At 43.8% G+C, this 16,853-nt stretch overlaps 1 protein-coding gene across 1 annotated transcript; it reads left to right on the top strand.

Moving 5' to 3' along the window:
- Positions 1 to 43: 43 nt before the first annotated feature.
- Positions 44 to 16,401, top strand: LOC133440828 (dysbindin-A-like). The gene is made up of 10 exons (XM_061718150.1): positions 44 to 180; positions 2,045 to 2,098; positions 3,237 to 3,287; positions 5,198 to 5,258; positions 7,517 to 7,649; positions 7,965 to 8,097; positions 12,233 to 12,255; positions 12,336 to 12,482; positions 13,517 to 13,645; positions 16,046 to 16,401. Exons 1-10 carry the CDS (start codon positions 125 to 127, stop codon positions 16,339 to 16,341), a joined length of 1,083 nt encoding a protein of 360 aa, XP_061574134.1. The 5' UTR covers positions 44 to 124; the 3' UTR covers positions 16,342 to 16,401.
- The last annotated feature ends 452 nt before the right edge of the window (positions 16,402 to 16,853 follow it).

The raw sequence follows: 16,853 nt of genomic DNA, 5'->3' as shown, positions 1-16,853 counted from the left end.
TCCGGCCGCCAGGGGGCGCTGAGCCCCCGTCGGCCCGACTAGACGCAGCTACCGCCCCGCAGAAGCAGCAGTCCAGTGCATTCAGCTGTTTCCAGTGTATTTTGGGAGTTTAAAATGAAGCAACATGTTTGAAAACTTCAGAGAGAAGCTGCAGCTGGTGCAGCAGGATGTCTCCACCAGGTTGGTATCCTTCCTTCCTTCCTCTGAGGCTCTGGAGCAGCTGAGCCGCGTCGCTGCTCCGCACAGCAAACCTTACTGCCTGATTTATGGTTCCGCGTTACATCGACGTGCGTAGCCTACCGCGTAGGTTACGCGGCGACGCGTACCCTACGCCGTAGGCTCTGCGTTGGTGTAACGCGGAACCATAAATCAGCCTTTAAATCTGTTCTGTTTCACCATCAAATGTATGAATACGGATACTCTAAGTGAGCCGGGACTGAAACAGCAGCACCGACAGTGAAGACGGAGCGGGAGCCGCCGAGGCTGCAGTTAAAGCGGCTTTTATTTCCTGGTCATTACGGTCAGCTGATTGTCATGTGATGAGGCTTTTTCGGTCGTATAAACTGTAAAAGAGCCGATAAGACTCATGCAAATGGACCACAAAAAAGCAATTGAATTGTGAAATGTAACTGAAGCAGAAACTGAGATAATTTGCACTTTTCAACGCGTTATTTAGTTAATTGTCGTTATATAGTTAGTGTTATTTACATCCGTTTAGCAGCAGCAGCGGCCGGGGGCGGGGCTACGAGGGGGCGGGGTTACAGGGGGCGGGGCTACGAGCTTCTCCGAAGGCTGTTTTTTTTAAAGGGTAAAATCAAAATATATATATATTTTTTTAACATTTGCAAAAAGTACAATGGTTACAAATCTTCACATTATGCAAATTCAAGTTGAATGATAACATATAAAGAGTTGAATCAAATAAAAAAACTAACAAAAAGCACAACACATTATAACCAGCCAGGGGGGATGAAATTATAACAGAAAGCCAAAACATTTACATACATTTATGGTTTTGATTGCTTTTGAATTAGTAGAAAAACTTAATATAATCCAGATACTGATTGAATTCCCAATGAAAAGTAAAAAAAAAAAAAGTTTTTTTTGTGTAAGAATTTGGATTTGTGGATGTGGAATTTTGCAAGGATAATCAACAAATTAATAATACATGTTTCTTTTGGCTTTGTTCTAATCGTAACATGGTCAAAAACACCAAACAACACATCCTTGCTTTCAGACACAAAATTACACATATCACTCCAAAAAGTTTGAACAATGAGGCACAGCCAGAATAAGTGAGTCATTGTTTCAGAATTTGCAGAACAAAAAGTACATTTTGAATCTTTTTACAATGTGATCATTTGTAGGATAGAATGTATGAATTAACGTAAATGAAATTTCTTAAACTTTGTTTGTCACCAGGTATTGGTTGGGTGAGAGCCAGACCTTCTTCTATTTAATATTTTCTACATATTTATTCCAATAAGGGATAACATTCGGAACTGAAGAGATATCCCTTTTAAATAAAGTTATAATTGTTTTATTAATCTCATTATGGTTGAAGGATAGGCAAATTTTGCCAACTGTCGTATCAATCAAAGGTAGCAAGGCTAATTGTGGGGTTTCCATTCTAATTTGAGACTTAAATAACATGCACACTCCAGATGGGATTGCTCCAAAAACGTTTGCATAGTCTCCAGGTGATATAGGGATATTATATTCTCCTAAGAACTCATTGTAAGAATAGAGACGACCAACCCTGTCAAACAATTGAGCCACAAATATTGTGTTATTTTTAAACCAATGTTCAATAAAAAGGGACTTGTGTTTAAAGAGTATATCCTTGTTCCATATAATATATTTATGGGGAGAGAAGTTGTGTTTGAAGATGAGAGACCGTGATAGGAAGGCCTGGCGGTGAAATTATGCCATTTTTGTTGGGATTTTGTCAATGTTGTAGTTGTAGTTGTAGACTTTATTTTTATTATATAAATTGTAACATTTCTGTCCTCTACTCGATCATCTTCTTTCTTTCTGTCTGCAGCTTCAAGACTCTGGGAGACATCTCAAGAGACGGCAAAGTGAAGAGGAGATCAAGGTGATCAGAAAACTCCACTGTTTCTGAAAGTCCTGCTATAGAACTTACATTTAAGTTACTTTGTGGATTCTTAACCTTCTTTAAAGTTAAAAACGCTAATCCCAGTCACGTTCTCTCAGCTGATGATCAACTGCCTTCTTAACCCTTGTGCTGTCTTCAGGTCAAGGAAGGAAGGAAGGGAGGAAAGAAGGGAGGAAGGGAGGAAGGAAGGATAGGAAGGGATGGAGAAAAGAAGGGAGGAAGGGAGAAAAGAAGGAAAGAATGTACGAGGGGAGAAAAGAAAGAAGGAAGGAGGGGAGGAAAGAAAGGAGTAAAGAAGGAAGGAATGGAGAAAAGAGGAAGGGGAGAAGGAAGGAGAGAGCAGGAGGAAAGAAGGAACAGGAGAGTTAGGTCATTTTGACCCCAAGACACTACAAGGTTAACCACAGCAGAGCTCCATCAGCTTCCACAAAGCCTTTTGCACTGCTCACCCTTTTGGAGTTTTAGTTAAAATCCGTGACACAACAGGAGCGTTTGGGATTGTGATGCCATCAGCAGCAGATATGGTGGACTTAGACATAATTCTGCCTGAAATCATCAACTCTAGTGAGTGAAGGTTCCTAGCAGGGCTGAGGCCAGGAACATTCACCTTTACCTCACACATTGCTGGACTATAACTTACCTAAAACAGTCAGTCATTTCTCTACTTAGAACAAAAATGTATTTTGAGAAAAAAAAACAAAACGTAAATTTGTATGTCTTTTACTACGGAAGAGAATTAAGGCCAGGCAGGAGAAAAATAAGAATAATATATTGGAGGAGGAAGATTTTTTTTTCATTATGCACTTCGAGAAAAAAGTCAAAATTTCGTGAATAAAGTTGAAATGTTGAGGAAAAAAAGCGAAATTTCGACTTTATTCACAAAATTTCGACTTTTCTTGACATTTCGACTTTTTTCTCAAAGTGCACAATAAAAAAAAATGTTCCCCTCTCAAATATTTTTCTCCTACATGACCCTAATACTCTTCCGTACTTTTACACGTGTATCATCAGAACTAGATTAATCACAAAAGCTTAGTGGGACAGTTCTGTAAATGAGTGAGTGAATGGGTCCTGGGACGTGGAGTTGCAACTAAAGCCTCGTCTCTCTGTTTTTCAGGCTTGAAGAGAATTTTCCTCACTTGAGTGCTGGGCTGGGAATCCTGAGCAGGTATTATATATTATATATATTACATCCACCAACACTCATTCAGGACTCAGCCGTCCCTACTGACGCAGGTTTCTCAGCCATGGTACAGGTTTGGTGTCTGACAGCTAACACCGCTTCACTGCTTAATCTTGAGAGCTGTGTTCATTTCCTAAGGAGTTGCAAAAATCCTAACTGCAAATCCAAAATTAGATTAATGCAAAAATGTCAATTTTGCAAAAACTCCCATGAGGTGTTTTTTGTTTTGTTTTATTTTATTTTCCGGCCACTTGCAAACCAATACTTCACCAAACCACAATGGAAACCCCTTTTCCACATCTCCCAGTCGTGATTTGCCAAAAAGAGCCAATCATCTTTTGTGGGGGATGTGTCTCCTTGGTCTCGATGTCGGGGCTCAACCAGAGGACGTTCTGGCCAACGCCACTCAGAAGAGTTGGACGAGTCGTCCTAAAGTTCTGGATCCCCGGTGACTCTGTGAACAACGACCTCCCTGACGCCCGTCAGACGAGGCCCCTGCACACATACAGGGCTTCCCTCGCAGGACTTGGGAAGCTGAAAATGCGTAGCGTCAAAGATTGTGCTCCCTCTAACACAGGGGTCAGCAACCTAAAATGTTGAAAGAGCCATATTGGACCAAAAACAAATATGTCTGAAGCCGCAAAAAATGAAAAGTCTTGTATAAGCCTTAGAATAAAGGCAACACATGCTGTATGTAGCTATATTAGATATGACTGGGGGAAGATTTTGTTTTTCATTATGCACTTTGAGAAAAAAGTAGAAATTTCGAGAAAAAAGTAGAAATGTCGAGATTAATGTTGAAGTACAATCTTGAGAAAAAAGTCGAAATGTCGAGAAAAAAGTAGAAATGTCGAGAAAAAAGTAGAAATGTCGAGATTAATGTTGAAGTATAATCTTGAGAAAAAAGTCGAAATGTCAAAAAAAAGTCGAAATGTTGAGATTAAAAAGGAAAGGAAAAAGGAAGAAAAAAGGAGAAAAAAAAGGGAAAAAAAACGACAGGAGCAGAATCTTATTGGCTCGTAGAATCCACATCACACTGGACGGCTCATCCAGTCGGCTGTACAGACACTGCAGAATTTGGTTTCTTTCCTCCTTCTCTGAGTTGTCAGGCTGAGGGGAGACCACTTTATAAATGTTAAAGCAAGAAAAAAACCTGTTTTTCAGAATAGATCCCCTTTAACATAAGTGTCAGCTTCCTCCTGGCTACTGAAGTTAATACAGACCTAAGCCATATATACAGTATATACTCCATAGTTGCAAATCAATCATATTGAAAGCATTCAGTTGTCTCCAAGGTTTATCTGATTCAATCATGACGAAATATTTTGTGCGTGTAAAAAAATATTTTTGCACTTGCAAAAAATATTTGTACTTGTAGATACAAAGCTACAAACTTTTTTTTACAAAAGCTACAAACTTTTTTTCAAAAGCTACAAACGTTTTTTACAACTACGAGTTATGGCAGTGTTTTGACGTGCCAAAACTAAGAGCCAATCAGCGATCTTTGGCACGGGTTTCAAAGCGTTTCTGATAGCCAATCAGATCATTGCATCGCCTACTGACGTCGCCGCCATATTGGATGTGGCAAGACTGGGCTGCAAACTAATAAGTAAATTAACTTATTTTCATAAAGCGCCTTTCTACAAAGAAATTTACGTTGTATGTGTATAATGTATAAATGTATAAAAATGTAAAATATGCTTTGAGAGAATATGTTTCTCTATTTTTCTTATTTTGTGAATGAATAAATGAGACGTAAAACGTACATTTCTTTGTAGAAAGGTGCTTTAAACCTTTGGTCACAACTGTAACGTTACAGAACACACACACACACACACACAGGTGCAGCTGAAGCGTTCTCAGTTAACTGGAGGTGTGCTTGGACATGTTTGCAGGTACGAGGAGAGCTGGTTCCTGCTTCATAAAAGGACTAAAGACTGTGGTGAGGCGGCGGAGGTATGGACCGGTCCCGTTTCCCAATATTACCATGTTTGAGATGTATTTCTGGGTCAAATGTGTGTATTTTCAGCAGACAAAGGGCCAATCCCAATACACCCCCTACTTTCTTCCACTAGCCCTACTTTCTACCACTAGCCCTCCCTCACTACCACTAGCCCTAAAAAAGAAGCCACAGATTTTAGGGCACTCGAAATCTTCCCAGCGGCCTGACCCCCCCTCCCCCCACGCCACCTGGTCATCCCGCTGCTGCTTCCACCTGCCTGCTGTGTGCTGCTGACGTCCCTGACTCCCCCAGTCTGGTCTTCGGCAGGAGGGTCCCCCCTTATGATCCAGGTCCTGGTCCAGGTTTCTTCCCTCCTAAAGGGGAGTTTTTCTTGCCACTGTTTGGCTTAAGGCTTTTCTCCCACTATGGGAGTTTTTACCTGCCATTGTTTATGTAATAATTGCTCGGGGGTTTATGTTTATGTTTATGTTCATGTTCTGGATCTCTGGAAAGCGTCTAGAGACAACATCTGCTGTATTAGACGCTATATAAATAAAATTGAATTGAATTCAATACTCCCACTACTCCTACTTTCAGCACCACCCCTAAAATCAGGAAGCTGAGAGCCAAAAGCTGTTTTAATTTCAGCTGTAGCGCTGTTAATATGCCACTTTATTAAGTTTTAATATTTTTTCAGGCGTAAAAGTAACCGTTAAGATCCCCAACCTGGGCTCAGTTTATCCAAATAACGCCTGTTAAGAAATTTGACCCGATGTTTTCGGAGAAGAGCCGCCGGTCCGGGGCGCAGCAGCAGCAGCAGCAGCAGCAGCAGCAGCAGCAGCAGCAGCAGCAGCAGCAGCAGCAGCAGCAGCAGCAGCTCACGTACAGACGTGATCGCCAGGTCGACCTGCACCGTCGTCCCGGGGAGAAACCTGCAGCTCTGTGGAGAATTACTGCTGGATGAAATAAATCATTTAGGAAGATAAATGTTGGTTTAATAGATGAAATCTAACAGTTGTAGCTACGCCTGTTAAGGAATTTGCTCCGAAAATTTCGGGATTTCTGCCTGCCGGCTCCGGAGCTGATTTATGGTCCGCGTTAAATCGACGCAGAGCCTACAGCGTAGGGTACGGCATACGGCGCGCGCCGCCCCGCGTAACCTACGCCGTAGATCTCTGCGTTGGTGTAACGTGGACCCATAAATCAGCCTTTATTCTGGCGTGATCTTCGCAACAACGGGTGATTATGTACATTCACTGAGTGAATATTATGAAAGTGAAATATATATTTCTCGCTAGAAATGTAATCAAAACGCATTTTTATGCAGAAACTAACTCAAAATATTGATTTTATTCACTAAAAAATAAGAAATGTCCGCCATGTTTTTTTTTTTTTGATTCAGTCCGCAAATGACGACGAAAAGCATTCTGGGAAATGTTTCTGGCCCTAGAAAACTAGTGAGCATCGGAAATCCCTCGATCCGTAGGGACAGATTCATATCCACTACACTACTTTTCTTCACTACCCCTAGGTGAAAAGAGGATTTGGGACACCACTACCCTCACAGGAACGCGCAACATTTAGGGGTAGTGCTGAAAACTAGGGGTAGTGGGAGTATTGGGACAGGGCCAAACAGATGTGTGACTGGGCCATTCCCACAGTTTGCAGTAGCTTCAGTCTAGTGGTCCATGTCTCAGAGCTGCTGGTGATGTGGCTAGAATGACACTCTGCTACTCCACCAGAGCTCGTTGTCTCCCGTCCTCAGTGCTGTTTTGGAACATTTGTTTGATTTCAGACATTTGGGACCCCATCTGTCTGAATTCTCACTCTACAACACTCACCCGTATTGGACAGCAGGCTGCTTAAGCCAAGCAGGTCCTTGTACCAAATCCCAGAGATGAAGCCGAGCACCAGTAAGGGACAGATGTGCAGTTTTCAGCTTGTAGAACAAGATTTTCTTGTTCCACTGATAGATTTTTTCTACTTATTTCAAGTTAAAATTGACTTTAAACAGTAACTGTCTTCATCATGATCCTCTTCCGATGTACTGAAATAAAAGGTGCGATGAGAGGGTGTTTTTTAGTATTTGTGAATTGATTCTGAATGTTGCAAAATGAGAGCTACTGTTCATGTTAATAGTTTTTATTCAATAAATAATGTGATTTATGTCCTGTGTTGTTCTGCGGTGGAATTGACTTCATTAAAGTCAGGTGAGGTGTTTACGGTGCTCCATGTTCTCCGTCTGACCTGCAGCTTTGTCTCTGTGTTCCAGGCCGTGGACGGAGACATCGTGATGCTTTCAGCTCACTGGGAGAGGAGGAGAGACGCTCTGACACAACTGCACGAACAATTTGAAAGTCTGCCAGATTTAATCAGTGAATTTGATGCCATCACTGCTAGCATTGGTAAACAACCTGTTTAATTTCTCTTTAATACCTGCCATCAATGCCAGCAACATGATCGGGGCAAGCACTGCAAAAACTCCAAAGCTTACCAGGAATATTTCTTATTTCTAGTTAAAATGTCTCATTTTTAGTCAAAAAATCTCATTACACTTAAAACAAGAGTAATTGTCCAGAAAAATAACTTGTTATTTGATAATTTTCCCCTGTTTCAAGTAAATCTTCACTTGAAATAAGTAGAAAAATCTGCCAATGGGACAAGATTTATCTTCTCATTACAAGCAAAAAAATCTGTGTGTATGTGGGCTGTGATTCCAGCTCATCTGGAAGGAGAATTTGAGGAGATGGAGAGCAGGCTGGTTTACCTGGAGACGCTCTGCTCCCAGTGTGACCAACACACCTTCAAAAAACACCACATGGACCAACTGGAAATCTACAAGAAGAAGAAAAGGTAGGACACGCTTTTGTTATCAAGAGTATCCGTATATTTTGTCTGAGGTGTGTTCTGATGAGGATTTGTGGTACAGGAAGTAGCAGCAGAACACATGCTCATATCTGAGCCTGAGATATCCGGGTGACAAACCGCGCCTTAGTTGCCACTTTCCTTTTATCTATATACCATTGATTTTTACTGTTTGCATTACTTTTATACTTTTAAATGTTTTTATATGATCATTTTTATCTTGTACTTTTATTTGTTGATATTTTTATCTTTTTATTTTTCATTTGCCTACGACTCAGTGCAGTATTTTTACCTTTTTATATTCAACATTGCTTTTATCCTATCTTAGTAGTTCTGTGGAGGAATTTGGAACTGAATTTTGTCAGGGTTATATATATATATATATATTATATCACTGCACTTAAATATTTGTGTTTTTTGTTTAATTTGCTGTTTGTTTCTCTATTTCTCATTGTTCTGGACATGTTTGTACTGTTACTGTGAAGCACTTTGAGCTGCGATTTTCATATGAAAGGTGCTATAGAAATAAAGTTTATTATTATTATAAGCATTAGAATGAAGGCTGTACATGCTGTAGGTATCTATATTAGTTATATTAGCCTACTATCAAAATGACTAAGTTGGGTACAAATACATAAGAGTTCACAATCCTGCATAAAAGCGCAGTCTCAATATCCATCACATTACATGACTCAACACAATAATTGAGTTTGCTGGCGCTGAATGTCTGTCCTTGATTTGCTGATCGATGATGTTGCTGCCGTTTTAACGGCCCTTTCCTTCACTGTCTTAGCGGAGACAGTCTGGATTATCTCGGTTTTGTTTTTCAAGTCGCAAGTAGGTCTGCAAACGGTTTTCCAGGCTTTATTATCTCCCCGGTTGCAACAAAACTTAGCAGCAGTAGTGGAGTTTGGAGATGCAATCCAGTTCTTGAAACTATTTTTGCGCCCCCCTCTAATTTCTCCAGAAGTAATGCAATCACACTTTTTCTCTCACTCCCAACTGGGAACTCGGCTGCAAACAAATGTCTTTCCACTTTACTCTTTTTTGTTATTGGACAACGTCTGGCTACAGAGCAAACATTCAGGCAATGAATGCAAATGATTCGGTCCAAGAAACGTTGAATCCTCTTTTCTCCTCAGTTATTTTTTCCTTTTGGAAACAATCCCTTTGACCGGTTTGTTTCCAACAGCCACCTGCCTGGCGCCCCCTGCTGGTAGAAACGTGTGTCGCAGGCTCCGACGCAAATCTTTGTTAACAGAAATGTTGAAATTTAATATTTATTCTACGCATTTTTTACAGCATTGAAAAACATTAAGAATGTTTGTCATGTTTGTCCTCCTACAGAAAGTATATTAAAACAAAAAATATATTTCCCTCCCCCATCTATTTCCATTTTCAAACATTTTTGTAAAAGCTCCAGGAGCCACTAGGGCGGCGCTAAAGACCCCCGGGTTGCCGTGCCCCGGCCTAGCTGCTATGGTTGTAGCGACTTTTAACCCCTTAAATAGCTTGACGTTTCACTGGCCACGGTTACATGATGTTTTTTAATTCGGAATTAATTATTCCCAATTAAATAATTCGGAATTAAACTGTTTTCCTTCGAGTTTACATGGAAATAGTAATTCTGAATTGAGGTTTACATGGAAAACACGTCTGATGGTCTTTCTCCAATTCCTCTCCAGGTCTGGGGGTTGGGAAGGTTCTGATTGGATAGGGGGGGGGGCCGGAAGTTAAACTACCGGAAGAAAAACTAACTTAGCCGCTACAACTTTGTAAAGCTCACAATTTTGATGTTTCCTGTTTCCATCTGTTCTTTTTATTATTTCTATTTATTAAATAAATGTTCTCTGCTCTTGACCAGCGTTTACTGCTGCTGCATCTTGAAACTTTGTTTGGAAAACCAGCCCAGCGCGGAATATAATCGTCATGGAGACAGACGGGAGAGGGAACGAGCAGAAAGAAAGACAGAGATTAATTTAAAGAGGAATGAGTGGATACATGATCACGGAATTATTCTATTCGGATTTAAAATCAGAATAAACCAGTCACTTACTTCGGAATTAAGTTTAATTCGGAATGGCTATTTTCATTCGGAATTAAGTGTTTACATGGTAATTTTTACTCATTTTAAATCAGATTTAATTTTCATTCTGAATTATAGAGGAATTAAACTTCCCATAGGGCTGAACGATTAATTGCATTTGCGATAATATCGCGATGTGATAAAACAAGATTTTCAAACCGCAAAGGCTGCGATTTGACCAGATCACGTGATCTGGTCACGTGATCTGGTCACGTGATCTGGTCACGTTGCCGGCAGGGAAAAAAAGTCAACAGTCCCGCGTGTCCGCCTGTAACCTACTGTATCTACCATGGCCTCAGTGTTAGGGCTCGGCCAGGCAGGGCTTTATAAATATATGGGCTTTATAAATGTATTAAATATATGAACGCGGAGTCGGCGTGGCGAGGAGCTGCGCGCAGCGCCGAGCACGAGCTGGGCGGACAGTCGCGCTGTGAAGCCTGATTTATGGTTCCGCGTTAAATCGACACAGGGCTTACGCCGTAGGTTACGCGGCGACGCGCACCGTACGTTGTGCGTACCGCGTACCCTACGGCGCAGGCTCTGCGTTGGTGTAACGCTGAACCATAAATCTGCCTTAAACCACCTGCAGCCAGTCAGCTCATCAGGAGAAGTTAAAGAGCGGCTGCAAGTTGCTGGTTCGTTTTGTTAACTCTGTGAGCTTTATTGGTTTGTTTGTTAGTTTGCTGGTGGTTTTTTTTCTCTCTGTGATTTTTGAGTGAGGGGGGGATTACTCGAGTTGAGGGGGGGTGAAATAAAAAACGGTCAAAATCATCCCCTCCTGAAATAAAAACAGTCCAAATCATCCCTCCTGTAAAACTGCCATCCCCCCTTTCCATCCCTTATGTCATTTCATCAATGAATGTGGTTTTACTGCTATTTCAACATTTAGAGTAATTACCAGAAAAATAACACCAGAAAAATAACTTATTTGACAATTTTCACCTGTTTCAAGTAAATTTTCACTTGAAATAAGTAGAAAAATCTGCCAGTGGGACAAGATTTATCTTTTTATTACAAGCAAAAAAATCTTGTTCCCCTGGCAGATTTTTCTACTTATTTCAAGTGAAAATCTACTTGAAACAGGTGACATTTTTTGTTTTTTCCAGTGATGAGTCTTGCTTTAAGTGTAATGAGATTTTTTTTTTACTAAAATGAGACATTTTAACTAGAAATAAGACAAATATTCTTGTTAAGATTGTGAGTTTTTGCAGTGATCCATGTTACTTATCCTGTGAAGGACAGAGTCATATTGATAAGTTCAGAAAAGTGTTTTTTATTGTTGTGTTTTGATGTATTTGATGTAAGCCCAGTGGATATTTAAAGCTTACAGAAGGCTGCATTTAACTGCTGCTATGTCATTCCTGCAGTATTTCTGCAGCTGTTTTGGTCACTGCTATTATTTGTAATATATTATATTATTTGTAATCAGCACAAATTCTCTGTCCCCATATGATAAAATCCACCATCCCCCCTGATTTATTTTTTTTATAACTCGAGTACTGCCTGGGAGGGAAAGTTTTTTGTTCCCTGTGGGAGTTTTTCTGTGTTTTTCTATCAAACTACGCCTCGTTTTGGCTAAAGTTTAACCCGGTTTGGTGTCGTGCGATTGGGTTCAGAGAGAACGACCCATGTGTAGACGTGTTAAAGAGGTAAAGGCACAGATTTGTTTTCTTTATTATTGTAATCTGTGCTTTAAATAAATCTGGCAATGTTTATTATAAAACAGACTGATTTATTGCTTGTGTAGTTGAAAAATACATGAGAACAGGACCTTGAAAAAAATAATCGCATATTAAATCGCAATCGCAATATTGAGGAAAAAAATCGCAATTAGATTATTTTCAAAGATCGTTCAGCCCTAAAATGCACTCACTGTGGTCCGATTATTTCCCATGGTTGCCGGGGGAACTTGTTGGTCCGTGTTCACCATAGTTGTACCAGTGCTACACTCGTACTACAGATGGCAGATGGCAGCACATGCTTGCTCAGATCTTTGTTCCTGCCTAGATCATGAGACTTGTTTGTGCTTTTCTGCAGGAAGGAGGTGGATGCGCTGGAGGGTGAGTAGCTCTGCACGTCTTCATGTGGTACTAGTGTTGGCTGCTCCATCCAGGTCTGACGGCTGTGTCTGGGTCTGCAGAGGAGCTGAACACGGAGCACGCTCAGAGGCTGGCGGAGCTGGAGCAGGTTCTGCAGCAGAAGCTGAGAGAGAGACAGAAGGTGTACGAGGACGCCTTCAACCAGGACGTGCAGCAGTATCTCTCCACCGGACAGCTGCAACACAGAGGTCCGTCTCCACAAACACTAGCTCAACATTAATCACTGCAAGCAGCGATGAACGGTCCTCCACCCTTGTGCACGTTCAGGCTGCAGTGGAAGCTTGTATGACTTGATGTAGATTCTTCAGGCCTGGAAATTTAGGGGATGAAACCACCCATGACTCTCTTTACCAAACCATTCAAAAGTTATGGCAGAAAGTAGGAACTATCAGATATGATAGGGGGGGCGTGGTTTTTGGCGTCTATCGTCGCCACGGTAACACTTTTGACTGAGAAAAGTAATGCCCATCGTCGCAGGATGGAGACGCACATTTTGATGTATAACACACCTGGGTGCAAGTTACAGTTCGGGTCGTATTAACTGCCGAAGGAATGGCATATATTTCGCCAAAATGACAAGATTAATTCAAAATGGCCGACTTCCTGTTCGGTTTCGGCTTTGGCGCCAAGAGACTTTTCTTTAAGTTGCGACATGATACAGGTGTGTACCGATTTTCGTGCATGTACGTCAAACCGTATTGTGGGGCTTGAGGCACAAAGTTTTCTAGGGGGCGCTGTTGAGCCATTAGGCCACGCCCATTAATGCAAACCATTAAATATCACATTTTTCACCAGGCCTGGCTTGGTGCAAAATTTGGTGACTTTTGGGGCACGTTTAGGGGGAAAAAAAAGGACCTCATTTCGTTGGAAAAATAAAGAAAGAAAGAAAAATTCCTACAGATACAATAGGGCCTTCGCACTGTCAGTGCTTGGGCCCTAATAAGGGATACAAGTTCTGGTGTGGTGAGCCTACCATCCAGTTTAAGGGATGTTGCCTTTATTGTGAAATCTGTGTTTATGTGGTGGGTTTCTTGTGCTTGACTTGTGAGTGGAAAACAACGGTCAGTCCCACCTTGAAGTGGACGTTGATTGGTTGTCCCAACATGTCCCAACACGGTGGTCGTCTCATGTCTGTGTCTGAGCCACAAAATGATCAGTTCAAACATTTCTATATACGTCTTTCTTCTGAAATTGTAAAGGAGGAAGTGTTTGTGTTTTCCAGGGTCGGCTGGAGCTGATCTGTGTAGTCTGGACCAGGTGATGGTCTCCAACACGTCTGACCTGGAGGCTCTGGACAACTTCCTGAACTCCAGCAGCTGTGACGTCAGCACTGCATCGTCCCCGACCTCAGGTACGTTCACCTCCCTCACTGCTGGACTAGAGCCAGGTCTGTAGACCGGGGAGACCGGGGAGACCGGAGAGACCGGGGAGACCGGAGAGACCGGGGAGACCGGGGAGACCCGGAGAGACCGGGGAGACCGGAGAGACCGGGGAGACCGGGGAGACCCGGAGAGACCGGGGAGACCGGGGAGACCGGAGAGACCGACCGGGGAGACCGACCGGGGAGACCGGAGAGACCGACCGGGGAGACCGACTGGGGAGACCGGGGAGACGATTGGAATGACATGAGATGAACTTCTGGTTACCGTCACCGTGACAATCAAACTGGTGATATTCAGGAACTCTCCCGCTGGTTTCCCCACTATTACTCCATCATCTCTGGATTGGAATGTTTCTATTGTTTCTATTGCGTCTCTCTTAGGGTGCTTTCAAACCTGTGGCCCGTTTGTTTTGTTCCGATTCAGGGGCTCAATCGATACAGTTGTTTCGTTTCTCATTTGTGGCGTTTGTGTTCACAACCGTCTGTAGCGGTTCAAAGCTGTTAACAAATGCCATGAACCAACTGTTCTCTCATTGGTCTGAAATGAACGTGGAAGGAGTTTCCTCTTCCGTACGCCAGGAAAAACAACAAGCCACTTTCACAGAGAGGGCCGCCGCCGGCTTTCACATTCATTTATGTGCTACCGCGGCGCAAGAGCGGACCGCTCGGCTGTCGAGCTCAGCGGCGGACGAGAGGCCGCCTGCCGCTGGGTTTGCGCTGCGCAAACCCTGCCCAAATTGAACATCTTTTAATTTCACGTGCCGCACTGGGACGACATCTCGGCTCGTCCAATAGGAGAGAAGGTGGTGGAGGCTGCACCGACTCTTCTCCTTGAACCGCGGTCGCACATACACAATGGATGGAGTTGTGTCGGTTGCTGTGTGGATTATGTTCTCACTGCAAATAAAAAAAATGAACTGCTCCAGGTCTTGAATGGAAGCGAGCCGAGACCACCTCTCCTAGGAGATCTCGGCTCGCTTTATTTTGTGCCGCATCCCAGCGCGATTGCTGTGTTCACATATACCAAACCAACCGATCATTAGGGGGAAACACTCCCTGTTCCGGAACAACTGCTCCAAACCAGACAGGTGTCAAATCACCCTTAAACACCAGAAGACTTAGGTTTGTGAATTAAGAATTGATTCTTTATTATTGAGTGCAGCTGGGCCGGTAACAGGGTCAGGAGACGGTGGACAGGGAGGGGTGAACCTCAATTCAATTCAATTTTATTTATATAGCGTCTAATACAACAAAAGTTGTCTCCAGACGCTTTCCAGAGACCCAGAACATAAACATAAACCCCCGAGCAATTATTACAAAAACAATGGCAGGTAAAAACTCTCCTAGTGGGAGAAAAACCTTAAACCAAACAGTGGCAAGAAAAACTCCCCTTTAGGAGGGAAGAAACCTGGACCAGGACCAGGATCAGGACCCTCATGCCGAAGGCCAGACTGGGGGTCAGGGACGGCAACAGCACACAGCAGTCATGTGGAAGCAGCAACGGGATGACCGGGGTTGGGGACCGTAGGCAGGTGGAAGCAGCAGCGGGATGACCGGGGGTGGGGACCGCAGGCAGGTGGAAGCAGCAGCGGGATGACCGGGGGTGGGGACCGCAGGCAGGTGGAAGCAGAAACAGGATGACCAGGGGTGGGGACCGCAGGCAGGTGGAAGCAGCAACGGGATGACCAGGGGTGGGGACCGCAGGCAGGTGGAAGCAGCAACGGGATGACCAGGGGTGGGGACCGCAGGCCAGCACGCAGCTCCCGAAGCTCTGGCCCAATCAGCAAGTCCCAGGTTAGGTGCAGGGTCGGGGAAAGGTTGAGAAGGGGCAGGGCCAGGGAGAGGAGTCTTGACGGACAAATTTCTCCCCCGCCTGACCGGGCCGTTACCCTGCCCCTCTCACTCCCACACTGCAGGTTCCGGTGTTGTGCATTCAGAGATGCTCTTCACCACCAGCAGAGGATGCTGCACCATGTACAAGAGAGATGAAAAGACAAGGGGGGCCAGCACAAGAAACTACAGGGACGTTGGACAAAAACGATAGCTATGAGATACTTATAATAAATAAAAATGGAAATGAAGAAGAGAGGAAGGGAAGAGGAGAAGAGGGGTGAGAGGCAGCGCCCAGCGGATCATGTCTGTGCCCCCTGCAGCATAAGCCTATAGCAGCATATCTTCCACCAAGCTGTATTTGAGACTAACTTGTTCTATAACCTCCCCGGCTCTGCCCGGAGCTGGGAGTGGCTGCTGTAACTGGCTGTTGTGTGTGTGTGTGTGTGTGTGTGTGTGTATATAAAGGCGTGTCTTGTTTCTGTCCTGTGCCCCGTGTGGGGGGGTCAGCTAGAGTTGATGAATCCTCTCCTCCACCAGGTCCAGACCCGGACTCCCCCTCCTCTGACTCCCTGAGCCGGGCCCCCCCCAGCAGCGCTCCAGAGTCTGGTCTAGAGTCCGGTCCAGAGTCCGGCCAGACTCCGGCCTGGCAGCAGGACGAGGCCAGCGAGGAGAGCGATGAGCTGCAGGTGCAGTCGGACGAGGAGGACGTCACGGCGGACACGTCCCTGGCCGGCCTGCAGGACGACGGCGCCACCTGGGGGTCGGACGAGAGCGACTGTGTGGGGGAGAGACCTGCCGGGGGACGGGACCGCCGGGCCCTGGAGGCTCTCTGAAGTCTGGAACCCCTCTGTTCACCCCCCCAACCTCCTGCTGAATAAAGAAACAACCTCTCATATGTTTGCTTTGTTTGTCTTCAGTTGTTTCATTCCCAAAACGGTACACAACCTCATCAGCCATCCAACCTGTCAGTTAAGGATCAGAAAAATTGGAAATTGTTTAACCCTTGTGCTGTCTTCAGGTCAAGGAAGGAGGAAGGGAAAAATGGAGGAAAGAAGGAAGGGAAAAATGGAGGAAAGAAGGAAGGAAGGGAGAAAAGAGGAAAGGAAGGAGAGAGCAGGAGGAAAGAAGGATAGGAGAATTATGTCATTTTGACCCAAAGACTAACAGACAGTTAAAACTAAAATATAAACCAGACGAAGAGTCCTTTAACATTTCTGTAGTTTATTGTGTAAACATGACTCAACACAAAGTCCACCTGTCAATCAAGAGAGCGGGCCGTCCTGGCATCAGAAGAACGTCAGCGATCCACCGAGTTGAGCTGAAGCTTGAACTGGTACGTCCAATA

Source organism: Cololabis saira, chromosome 3 (genome assembly GCF_033807715.1).
Source record: "Cololabis saira isolate AMF1-May2022 chromosome 3, fColSai1.1, whole genome shotgun sequence".
NCBI lineage: Eukaryota > Metazoa > Chordata > Actinopteri > Beloniformes > Belonidae > Cololabis > Cololabis saira.
Note: the sequence above shows the minus strand (reverse complement) of the source record. Positions and strands in the feature narration are given on the sequence as shown.

Coding starts and splice junctions, on each gene's coding strand:
- LOC133440828 (XM_061718150.1), top strand. CDS start 125: ATGTTTGAAAACTTCAGAGAGAAGCTGCAGCTGGTGCAGCAGGATGTC. Junction 181..2,044: donor CAGCAGGATGTCTCCACCAG/GTTGGTATCCTT, acceptor TTCTGTCTGCAG/CTTCAAGACTCTGGGAGACA. Junction 2,099..3,236: donor AAAGTGAAGAGGAGATCAAG/GTGATCAGAAAA, acceptor TCTGTTTTTCAG/GCTTGAAGAGAATTTTCCTC.